The 12,544-nt window shown below is 41.5% G+C and overlaps 1 protein-coding gene across 1 annotated transcript; it reads right to left on the bottom strand.

Annotated features, from left to right (window-relative positions):
- Positions 1 to 10,797: 10,797 nt before the first annotated feature.
- Positions 10,798 to 12,321, bottom strand: LOC131257631 (putative disease resistance protein At1g50180). Its single transcript, XM_058258411.1, has one exon. It carries the CDS (start codon positions 12,319 to 12,321, stop codon positions 10,798 to 10,800), a length of 1,524 nt encoding a protein of 507 aa, XP_058114394.1.
- Between the last annotated feature and the right edge of the window lie 223 nt (positions 12,322 to 12,544).

The following is a 12,544-nucleotide window of genomic DNA, read 5'->3' as shown; positions in this document are numbered from 1 at the left end:
GAAAATCAGCAACCTTTAGGTGTGCTGATTTTGAGAAATAGAGGCAAGAGAGCAGATTTTCAATTTCTCATGGACAAGATACATTCTAAGATATCAGGGGTGGAATAGTAGGCTTCTATCTCAAGGAGGGAGGGTCACGCTAATCCAGCATGTCCTTTGTAGTATCCCCATTCATGTCTTGACAGCAACTCAGGTCCTTGCTAGTGTGTTAGCGGAGTTAGAGAGGGGCTTTGCAAACTTCTTGTGAGGTTGGGCCGAAGGCAAGCGTAAACTTCATTAGATCGACTGGAAAAAAAATCACTCGTCCCTTAGACGAAGGAGGGTCGGAGATCAGGCCTTTAAAGGAGGTCATGAAGGCTAGCAGGATGAAGATGGCCTAGGCCGTGAAGTTTGGCAAGGAAGTTAGCCCATGGGTGTCGCTGATGTGATCCAAGTTTCACAACGACTTGGTCCGCATAACTAGAGACAACAATTCGTCCCAAGCCTCTCCTCTCTGGAAGAGCATTTGGTTGTTGCTCTCGATAGTGGAAGATAACAACTAGTGAGACATAGGAAATGGGGAAGTTAACCTTTGGAAGTCCAACTGGACAAGGTTGGGCCCGTTGGAGCAGAGAGCTAGCTTCCCTATTTCAGCTTCCTTGCAATCCCTTCAAGTGAAGGACTTCATTGGCGTGACAGGGCCACTCCCTCCTTCGTCGATTTTCTCATATCTTCCCCATAAGGTTGCTGATTTCATTTTTCAAGCCGGATTCGCAATTTTGAGAAGGCAGCGACGTCTGCTTCTAGCCCTTAGACCCTTTAGGTAAATTTTTCGTAAAATCTGCATGGAGCCTCTGTAGAGATATCGGTCAAAGATGATCTTGGGCTGACAAGGTGTGACATGGCAAAAATTTGCTGAAAATAGCGATGTTTGCCTGGAGGCTCCTTCAGGGGGAGGTAGTGGTGGATGAGAGGGTCCAAGCTAAAGGGATCCCCCTCGCCTCTCGTTGCGTTTGTTGCAACGATTCTCTTGATCGCAGGCCTTCCTTAGAATCAATTGATCATCTTTTCCTCCATGACGACCTTGCTTCTAAGGTTTGGAAGCATTTTAGAGACAGGGCTGGGATTCTGTTTCTTCAAGCTCTTCATGTGGCTGGAAAAATGAACTAGTGGTGGAGTGCCTCTACCCTGGGTAGTAGTCTAATCGCACTGCGCAGGCTGGTCCCAATAGTGATTCTTTGGGAGATCTGGAAAGCGCATAACGCTAGCCACTTCGATGGTAATCCTGTCCCTGTCCCCGTCATAATTGGCCGCATCTCTTGGTGGTTATCCATGCTAACCAGCAACCCGAGCAGGCCTCCCAACAGGGGTAGCAGCAGTGTGATGAGGCAGTCCAAACCGCTGGCCCAGGGATAACATAACCTCCAGATTGTGAGGCGGGCTTCCCCACCAGCTGGTTGGGCTAAGCTTAACATCGACGATTCCGGGGTGATGGGCTATGTAGAGACGGTAAAGGTTCTTCACTCTTTGCATTCTTAGTAGGATACGATGTGGGCTCCAACAATAGAGCAAAATTGAGAGCGGTTTGGGACGGGCTTTCTCTGTGCCGTTCTTTCGGGCTGGATAAGGTGAAGGTAGAAACCGAGTCAAAATTTGTGGCAGATATACTGAATGGTAGCTCCCATTTGTCCTAGTTCAGGAGACCCTAGATAAATAGAATTGAAAATTTGCATCATTCGGGCATCTTTGCCTTTCATTATATCCCTAGATAAGGGAACGCCCCGGCGGATAGCTTGACTCGATTGGGTAGCGATCTTCAAACTAACTCTGTGGTTATGAAGGTGGTGGATCTCCCCACAACCACCAGGGGCCTTATTTTCCTTGACAAAGTAGGGTTGGGTGCCATTAGGGAAAACAGAAAACCTAGATAGCTCTTGGTTGATATTTGTATAGTCTTTGAGTATTCTTGTCAAGCTCTCCCTGAGATAGGATCCAGTTGGGTAGTCCGGACGTCCTCCTTCTGTATATTTCTTGCACAGATGAAATGAAAAATACATGTCGTTGTTAAAAAAAGAAAAAGAAATCCACTTCGGTCGATTGAGATTAATTCAAATATCCAACACAACTCTCTAGACACTTATTGTCCCATTCAATCAACCAAAACCACTTGTTCGATCGATCGAACTATACCTTTGATCGATCGAACTACCCTGTCGAATGGTCTATCCTAATTTGAATTTCGGACTTTGGTTGCTAGACATTTTTGAGTCGCTTTCGATCAATCGAACCGATCGGTTGATCGATCGATTCGACGTCACTAGACATAGTTGGATGATCTGAATCTCACAACTTTTAAGGTTTTTCTTATTTCTCTTGTTTTAAATAATTCATTGATCATATGAGACATATCTAAACCATATCCATTGACTCATAAAATCCAACATTAGGTATTGGTCAATAGATCGTTTAGATCCAGACCATTCATGATCTCAACTTCTAGATCAAAGCATGTTATGTACGATTCCTTCCATTCATCTTTATAACCCATCAAATGGTCAGATCCACCCACACTTTCTGAATAAAAAGTTAGATCTATCCCAGGTTATGCATGAAGGGTGGGGATTAAATATGATCCATCCAATCACCATCTTAGAATCTAAGGTGTAAAATGATATCTACAGTTATAATTGATTGAGGGAATCCAACCTACAGTTAGATTGATATGAAAATTAGGGTCCCAGTATCGTTTGACCCTTTGGATCAAATGATCCACATAGATCAGATTTAAGGCACTTAGATAAGACCACACCTATTTCTACTAGAAAAACCGCAACCCATGTCTAGATTCCAAATCATCTCTACCTAAGATTTCTCTATGTACCTATGCAATGCCCGTGTGGTTGATCAACACCGTCCATTGCACAAATTGGGCAAAAATAAATTAATAACAATAAAAATAAAGAAAAAGGAATCAAGGACTTACCAAATCTACACTACCAGAACTCTCTCTCTCTCTCTCTCTCTCCCTCTAAGGTTTTCTTTCTTTTCGGAATTCTCTCTCACATCCTCTTAAAGAGAGAATTTTCCAAATATGGTAAGATGAGCACATGCTTCCTCATCTAGAAATTGAAATCTTTTCGGAGTTTGACAAAAAGCTATTATTATTACCACAAGAATTGATCCTCCAACCTCACCCACAACCGAGAGTCACAGCGGCAACAGTTGATCCCTCTCTCTCTCTCTCTCTCTCTCTCTCTACCAAGAGTGTTTTATCAACCAAGCGACTTGGTTTGTTCTAATTCTAAAAATTAAATTTATAACTGTTGATTATGATTTTAGAGTGTACCGAAATTCAGGGTCGTTACATTCTAACCCTCTTAAATAAAAATTTGTCATCGAACTTTACCTGAACTATTCTTCAAACAGGTGGGAATAATTTTCTCTCAATTTGGCTTCCTGCTCGCATAATGCTTCATCTGTTCACTGATGATTCCATAATACCTTGACCAATGGTATAGTCTTGATTCGTAATATATGCTCTTTCCGATCTAGGATGCGCAATGGTTTCTCCATGTAAGAGATATCTTCTCGAAGTTACAGGTATTGCCAATCGACGATATGCGAAGTGTCCATCTTGTACCTCTGTAACATATGCTCTTTAGCATTTCATGATTTCTTTTACCTACGTAGATGCCCTTTTTTTCCTAGCCTTTTCTCCTCAGGACTTGGTAATTTTTGCTAATTTTCTTCTTAAGTTAGGATGTGCCATAGAGAAATCCTTTCCAGATAGGTGAAATGGGTGTTACCCCATTTTGAGGGCCCGGGCTCTGAGACTGGTGCATGATGATTTTGCTCTGATTAACTGTCCAATATGCTTTGCTAATGATGATTCGAATATGATACATTAATCTACAGATGTGCATCTTTGAATCTGGTGACATGCTGCAATACATGATATTACATGCCCCGTTCTTTGGCTTTTAACCTCTTGAAGATTCAGCTTATGGTTAGGATTTATGGTGGGGCCCACAACTTTCACTGGAAGGATAGCTTGCATGCAACCTTTATGGTGGACCAGCGCCATGACTGTGATCCACCCTACTCTTTAGTGTCGTGATAACAGAGGAAAACTTCGATGCTCTAGCAATGTGATGCTTAGTACACAAGCACTAATGAATTGTATGGATGACTTGCAGCTTACAAGTTATTGCATGGTTGATATGCAGTAATCTAATTGCAGGTTACAAGTTGAGCCGTCCTAATTATGAACCCCAATTTAAAATTGTTCAACTATGATTCTGTATAACAACCTATCGAAAGTGGATATCACACTGTTATTGGCTATCACATTCTTTCAGAGTATCATAGGGAATGGTCCGAAACCAGTGCATATCGCCTGATGTGTACTGGTATCTTTTGCGATTGATACGTGGTGAGAAGTATTGGCCTTAGATGGTCAGAAACAGCCTGAAGCATGTAACAAAACAGAGACGATACAGAGCCATATCAGTGGTGAATGATACAGGCCCATCAGACCACCAAGGTCTCAATTACAATACCATGAGCTTGGGATACCGTTCATGTCAAGATACATCAGACCTTATCGTTTCTTGGCATAAGACCCATTTCATATCAAGTACCATAGGATAAAAATCCACCCAAACATTGCTAGCATCAATCCAAGAGGTATGTTCTTACCCATTAAACATTACACAAATCATTATTCAATCCAAATCTAGTCACAATAATATATAATATAGACAAAAGACTCAAAGCACTTTCAAACCTTGCGACACTCATCATTATTCAATCCAAATACATCACAATAAGACATACCAAACACACACGACTCGAAACGCTCTCAAATCACAATACAAAAATTTTTATTCATTCCAAATACGTCACAATAAAACATCCCAAACACAAAAGACTCAACATACTCTCAAGCCATCATTCAAACACCTTCCCAATCTGTTCACACACACACACACACACACAAAGGAATGAAAGACATGAACTTCAATTAATACAATATGGAGTCGAAAATGGCATTCCAGTTGCCCTGCACCTGTCTCCCATGTGACAGAATCCTACAAGTCAAACGTGGAGGTAAGAGTTGAAGTAAATCTATTTAAAGGAGTTTAAATATGTTGAGAAATGCTCAGTGCTGTGAGAGCTCTATAGGTTATCATCGTTAGTTGAATTCTAGTAACAATGAGTGAAACAATAGATTATTCCTTGTGTATATAAAATCTCAGAATGTCTGGATTCTAATGCAGAGTCTAGCAATTGAGAAGCAGAATCGTTGTCTAGAAAGCGGACTAGTAGCAGAATTAATAAAAATTTTATTTTTATTTTTAATTTTTTTAGCAGAATTAATAAATTCTGTCTGAGAGATTCTCGGGTTATCCTAAAGCGTGCAAGAGACAACAAGAGAAATTCTCAAGCTTGTGATAAGCCAAATACTTACAAGAATTTCCTGTTAAAAGCTAAAATCCCAGATTTTTCTCCCTTGAGATGCATAAATCGAGAGAGACAGAGAGAGAGAGAGAGAGAGAGAGAGAGAGAACTCACGTTAGGTCCATTTCATTTGACGTCGATGTAGCATCGACCTGGGAAACGGTACCCGTACCCGTACCTGTGCGCGTACCCGTACCTGTACCCGCCATATTCAAACACAGCTGTGAATTCGTCTGGCATACGGGAATACTCCAGAAGCTCTAGGGAAGTCACGTGCTGCAATCTTTGTGTATTGTTTCAGTCGCCTGCAGGACTGGATGGCCAAATGGTTTAGGCTTGGCAGCGCTCCTACATTCACTTCCCAGTCTTCCAACTCGTCCAAGAGATCAAGTTTCAAGAATTTGAGCTGAGGAAAACCTCCAGACGAGCAAACCATTTTCTTCCCGATGAACGAACTGCGTCCTAATAAGAGTATCCTAAGGTTTTGAAGCCTCTCCAGTGTAGGCAACGGATCTTCCTCTAATAGAGACCATCTCAAAGATAGCTTCACAAGGTTTCGTGGAAGTTGATGTAGCTTCTCTAACCTCCTTTCCAAATGCAACCTCACCAAATTGAGTGGAAGCGAGGCCAGGTCCAGAATTGTATTCCCGAAACCGAATGCCACTCGCAGCGATTGGAGTTTGCTTAAGCTGGATAATGCCTCATTGCAGAAACTTAAATCTCCTGATTGTTGGATACGGTGGAGGATTTCTGCAAATCCAAAACCGTATAAGTATCTTTTGAGCTACCTGTACATGCCGTGCATGCTAGTTGTGAGATTTTTCTAAGTTTAGTTTGCTAGCTGGGTGAAGATAAACAGTAGATATTTTTTGGATTCTTTTCTTTCTTTAGCGGCCCCTATGATGAATCTAGACAGGGATAAATTAGTCATTTCATAGAATAAGAAATACAGCAGCAGTTCTCTCTTCAAAGTTCTCTTCTTCTTCAAGTTTCAGTTTTCTCTACAGTGGCTGCAGCCACACATCAGGAAGAAGTTGGGTTATAAACCCAACAAAGTGGTATCAAAGCCCTTGATGCCTCATTAGCCGTGAGAAGGAGCTGTTGATCCTTGGGCCTCATCAGCCGTGAGAGCCTCATCAGACGTGAGAAGGAGCTGCAAGTCCGTGAGAAGGAGGTCCTGCACCTCTACCTACTTTGGGTGTCTGCAAATACCCAACAACAAAGCCAGCAGAAAAGTTCTAGCAAAAAGTTTTCCAGCAAGTTTTCGGCCACAACAGAAATTTTTTTCAAAAAAAAATCTGTTTTGAAAAAAATCAGATTGCAGCCAAAAAAAAAAACAAAAGCATCTGTTTTTAAAAAAATCAGCTTGCCAAGCCAATGGATTGTTTTCTTTCAAAACAAAAAAAAAATAAAAATAAAAAAATCAGAGTTTAAGCAAAAAAAGTCAAATTTGAGAAGATTTTTTTTTCTTTTGTTTTTTCAAAAAAAAAAAAAAAAATTTGTTCTTCTAGTCCATCCCTCTCTTTTAAAAAATAGAAAAAGATGGTTAGCATAATCCAGCCGCAGGTTCCTAAGTTGTCAAAGGACAACTATGAAAAATGGTACATCCAAATGAAGGCGTTGTTCGGGTCGCAAGAATTATGGGAGATCGTCACCGACGGGTATGAAGAACCCACTATGGAAGAAGAAGCCGCCTTCACCAATGAAGAAAAGATCACTCTAAAAAATCAAAGGAAGAGAGACAATAAGGCTTTGTTTCTCCTTTATCAAGGGTTGGATGAATCCACCTTCGAAAAGATTGCCGAAGCAATATCAAGCAAGCAAGTATGGGATACCCTTGGCACCATCTTCAAGGGTGTAGATCGAGTGAAGCGGGTTCGCCTTCAAACATTAAGAGCCGAGTTCGAAGCGACTCACATGAAGGAAGGTGAGAATATTACTGATTATTTTTCGTGTTTGCTTGTAACTGTCAATAATTTGAAAAGAATGAAGATGTCCAAGTTATTGAAAAGATACTTCGATCTCTCACAACCAAGTTTGAGCATGTGGTTGTGGCGATCGAAGAATCAAAAGATATTGAGAAACTCTCCATTGAGGAGTTGATGGGATCGTTACAAGTTCATGAGCAACAAATGCAGAAGAATGTCAGTTCCATGCCGATGGAACAAGCTTTGGAGTCAAGATTGACTCTGAATGATAACAATGGTGGACGTGGAAGTTCACAACGTGGTGGACGTTTTGCTGACAATCGTGCAAGAGGCAGAGGGCGTGGATACCAACAAAGCCATGGCCAAAACCAGCAGAAAAATATCAATTTTCGTGGAAGAGGAAATGGTAGAGGCAGATCTATGCGTGGACGAGGAAGTACAAAGAACATCTAATGCTATAACTACAACAAGCTTGGCCACTATGCATCTGATTGCTGGAGCAAGCCGGTGACTCAAGACGAGCTATCCAACTATGTTGAAGCATCAGGCCATGAACAAGAAAGCTCCACACTTCTCCTTGCACAAGAGAAAGGTAGTGATCAGCAGGATGTATGGTATCTCGACACGGGTGCACGTAATCACATGTGCGGTGATAAGAAACTCTTTGTGGAACTCACAGAAGGAGTTCATGGCGATGTAACATTTGGAGACTCATCAAAAACGCCAGTGAAAGGTAAAGGTAAAATCCAAATCTTTCAGAAGAATGGTGTTCCAAACTATATCTCCAATGTGTACTATGTGCCTAACATGAAGAGTAACATACTGAGTCTCGGACAACTCCTCGAAAAAGGGTATGTCATACACATGGAGAACTCTTCTCTTTCCATTAGAGATATGCATGGACGTTTGATTGTAAAAGTCCAGATGGCGAAAAACCATATGTTTCCTCTCCATATAAACACAATGCTTAAGAAGTGTTTTTATGGAAAAGCAAATAATGATTCCTGGATGTGGCATCTTTGCTTTGGCTATCTAAATTTCAGTGGCCTGAAACTTCTGTCCTCATCAAGCATGATGCATGGCTTGCCTACTATTGAAGCTCCAGAACATGTGTGTGAGGCGTGCACACTTGGGAAACAACAAAGGAACTCCTTTCTAAGTGGAGTATCCCGAAGAGCAAGAGAATTGTTGTAGTTGGTTCACACTGACATCTGTGGACCATTAGATCCAATCTCTCTTGGAGGTAATAAATACTTTATTACCTTTATTGACGATTTCAGTAGAAAATTATGGGTGTATGTAATTAAAAAGAAGTCTGCTGCTTTTACTATTTTTAAAAATTATAAGGCCCTTGTTGAAAAAGAAAGTAGTCTTAAAATCAAAACCCTTCGATCTGACAGAGGTGGGGAGTACACCTCAAATGTTTTTCGAGAATATTGCAGGGAACATGGCATTAAGCAACAACATACTGCAGCGTACACGCCACAACAAAATGGAATTGTGGAACGGAAGAACCACATCCTCCTCGATATGAGCTCCCCATGTTTGGAATGCACGGATCGATGGTTATCTTCAAGAGAATGGTTTCGTCAAATGCCCATATGAGCATGCCGTCTACACAAAGAAGAATGCCCGTGATGATATGCTTATCGCTTGTTTATATGTTGATGATTTACTGTTCACTGGGAACAGCCAAGCGATGTTTGAAGAATTCAAGTAGGCTATGTTTAAAGAATTCGAGATGACTGATGGTGGATTGATGTCTTTTTTCTTGGGCATTGAAGTGAAGCAACAAGTCGACGGCATTTACATATCCCAGAAGAAGTACACAAAGGAACTTCTTGAGAAGTTTCAGATGGTCGACTGTAAAGCTGTAAGTACACCTATTATAATAGGCCTGAAGCTCACAAAAGATGGAGAAGGAAGAAACGTCGACTCAACCTTATTCAAAAGTCTAATCGGAAGCTTAAGGTACCTCACAATCACTAGGCCAGATATAGTGTACAGTGTTGGGCTTCTAAGCCGGTATATGGAAGCCCCAAAAGAGTCACACTGGCTAGCTGCAAAACGAGTACTGAGGTATATCATGGGGACTATTGAATTCGGTTTCTTTTATCCATACGATGATGAAGCAATGCTATATGGATACTCAGACAATGATTGGGGAGGTGACCAAAATGAGAGAAAGAGCACCACTGGCTATGTATTCTATCTAGGAATGACTGCCTTCACATGGAATTTGAAGAAACAAAGTATGGTCGCCCTGTCCACATATGAAGCAGAGTACATGGCAGCATCGTCCACCGTCAGTGAGGGAATTTGGTTGAGAAACCTGCTAAAGGAGCTGAAGCATCCGTAGAAAGAAACCACAGTCATATATGTGGATAACAAGTCGGCAATTGAGCTAGCCAAAAATCCAGTGTAGTATGGAAGAAGCAAATACATTGATACCCGATACCATTTTCTGAGAGATCATGTGAAGCAGAAAATGATGAAATTAGAGTATTGTCATACTACGGAACAGATGGTGGATATTTTCACAAAGGCATTATCGACAGATGCATTCAAACGACTAAGAACGATGCTTGGAATGAAGTCGGTTTTGGTTTGAAGGGGAGTGTTGGATACGGTGAAGGATTTCTGCAAATCCAGAACCGTATAAGTATCTTTTGAGCTAGCTATACATGCCGTGTATGCTAGCTGTGAGATTTTTCTAAGTTTAGTTTGCTAGCTAGGTGAAGATAAACAGTAGATATTTTCTGGATTCTTTTCTTTCTTTAGCTGCCCCTAGGATGAATCTAGACAGGGATAAATTAGTCATTTCATAGAATAAGAAATACAGCAGCAGTTCTCTCTTCAAAGTTCTCTTCTTCTTCAAGTTTCAGTTTTCTCTATAGTGGCTGCAGCCCCATTTCAGGAAGAAGTTGGGTTATAAACCCAACACTGATATTCCCAATTTCCTTAGGTTGGTCAGCTTTCCCAATCCCTCCTCCATCCATGCATCAGCTTGCATCATTGGTATAGTTTGGATGTTTATTAAAGACTCTATGACCCATGACTTCCTGATTATGACATTCCAATTCGTATAAAGGTGTCGCAGCCCCTTCATCTCTTGTATTGCATCAGGCACTTCGTCGACGCTGGTGAATTTCACATCCAAAGTCATTAGGTTCTGAAGGTTCCTTACAGATGGTGGAATGAATTTTATTTTTGTCCGCCTCAACCCCAAGTACCTCAAGTGAATAAGTTCTCCCATGCCATCAGGCCATTCAGTAATTAATGCACCCTCTAAGTCAAGCACCCGCAGCAATTTAAGCTTCTTAAGGCGAACCCGCAGCCATGCCATCTTGAAGCAAAACAAAGAGCGAAGGTGTGGACTAGAGAAGTTTTGGATGTCAGTAGATCGATTGAAATGAGAATGGAGAGCGAGTCAATGCTGAGTAGCTGTCTGCCTGGGACGTGAGTGCTCATGAAACACGTCGAGAAAATTCTCTTCCTCAGCCTCTGAATTGGAGAGATTGCGCACTAGAAAAGAGATGCAGCATCTTTTGATACACCCGCTTGCGCTTCTTTCTGCAACTTGGATCATTCCTCGTTGAATTAGCTCTAACAGAAACTCTTCTCCCAATTCCTCTGGTGTTTTGTGGTTTCCTCTCTGTTGTAGGAACCCTTCGGCGACCCAGCATTGAATCAGTTTTTTAGGGTGGAACTCATAATTTTCTGGAAAAATGCCCAAGTAAAGAAAACATGGTTTCAAGTAATAGGGCAAATCTTTATAGCCCAAAGATATTACTTCATTGAGGCTCTGGATGCTTTCGAGTATATTCTCCCACTCATTTCGTTCTTTCCTTGATAATAGCCCTCCGATGACAACGATTGCGAGAGGTGGGCTGTTCTGGAGAAACAATTTAAAGGATTTGGGTATATCTTGCTTCTGGGTTGATGCTTTCTTCGAAAATAATTCCCACTTATCTGCATTACTTAAAGAGGATAATTCATGGGTCCAGCTTACTGTGAGAAGATGTGAAGATAAGTCGCTGTTGCGTGTGACGAACAGGACCCTACTCCCATCCTTCTTATCCGGGAACGCATTCTTCAAATCATCCCATGCTTTGTTTTCCCATATCTCATCGAAAACCATCAGGTATCTTTTATCTTCCAGATAATTGAAAATGTGCTCTGTCAGCTCAACGATGTCCTTTTCCATCATCGCCTTGAGTTCCACGTCAGATTGCACCATACCACAGTTTATGATTTCCAGCAAAAGAGTTTTAAGATCATAATCGTGTGAAACAAAAACCCAAGTGCGAGAATTTAAAAATTTCTTCTCCCTGTATTCGTTATAGAGTCTCCTGGCGAGAGTGGTTTTACCATGACCCAGCTCTCCTAACAAAATAACAACACAGAGCTCAAGCCAGTCTTCCGTCAGATATCCAGCCAATGTATACGATTCTCGGTCGGAACCAGCTATATCGGGTTCTACAATGAGATGAGCTCTGAGGTTTTGGCCGGCAGTGCTCGTCCCTTCTGCCCAGTTTGTGCATTGAATGCCGTAGGCTGAACTTGCGTCGGAGATTGAACGGATTTTAATCATTATCCGTTCAATCTCCAAGGCCACCTTACGTCGAACAATTAACTTATTGAAGGTTAAAGCACACCTGTTGAGGGAGCCCATGAATCCTCCTTGCCTATGGGGTGCTGTTTTGGAGACCATTCTGTCTATGATGTCCTCCAGATCATATACGGCATCTGTCACGTCTTGCATCCAAAGCTTCACTCTCTCATCTCTTCCTTGTTTCTCATATGCATCAGGTAAGGAGCGTCGAATCATCTCAAGTTCATCTTGGATATATCGGACCTCATCTCCCACCCTGTGAAAGAAACTAGCTTTCTGAACGATTGGGTCATTGAGTTTTTGGACGAGTAACTCAACAACATACTCATAAACAGGCATCTTTCCTCTTCCTCTCTTCTCGTACAACAAATGTTTATTTATATGAAAGCTTTCTTCTAGCCTACACTACACAACAACTAAAACACTCAAGCCCAAGCTCAAGCTCTTTGGTCCCACCTTATTCTATAAAGTGAATTGCACGTAAAACCTCTTAGTTTGCGCACTGTAGCCCACTTCAGTTTTCGTACAGGCTGATTTAAATTTATTTTTTCATCCTGAGTGG

The sequence above is a fragment of the Magnolia sinica genome, chromosome 10 (genome assembly GCF_029962835.1).
Source record: "Magnolia sinica isolate HGM2019 chromosome 10, MsV1, whole genome shotgun sequence".
Lineage (NCBI taxonomy): Eukaryota > Viridiplantae > Streptophyta > Magnoliopsida > Magnoliales > Magnoliaceae > Magnolia > Magnolia sinica.
Note: the sequence above shows the minus strand (reverse complement) of the source record. Positions and strands in the feature narration are given on the sequence as shown.

Coding starts and splice junctions, on each gene's coding strand:
- LOC131257631 (XM_058258411.1), bottom strand. CDS start 12,321: ATGCCTGTTTATGAGTATGTTGTTGAGTTACTCGTCCAAAAACTCAAT.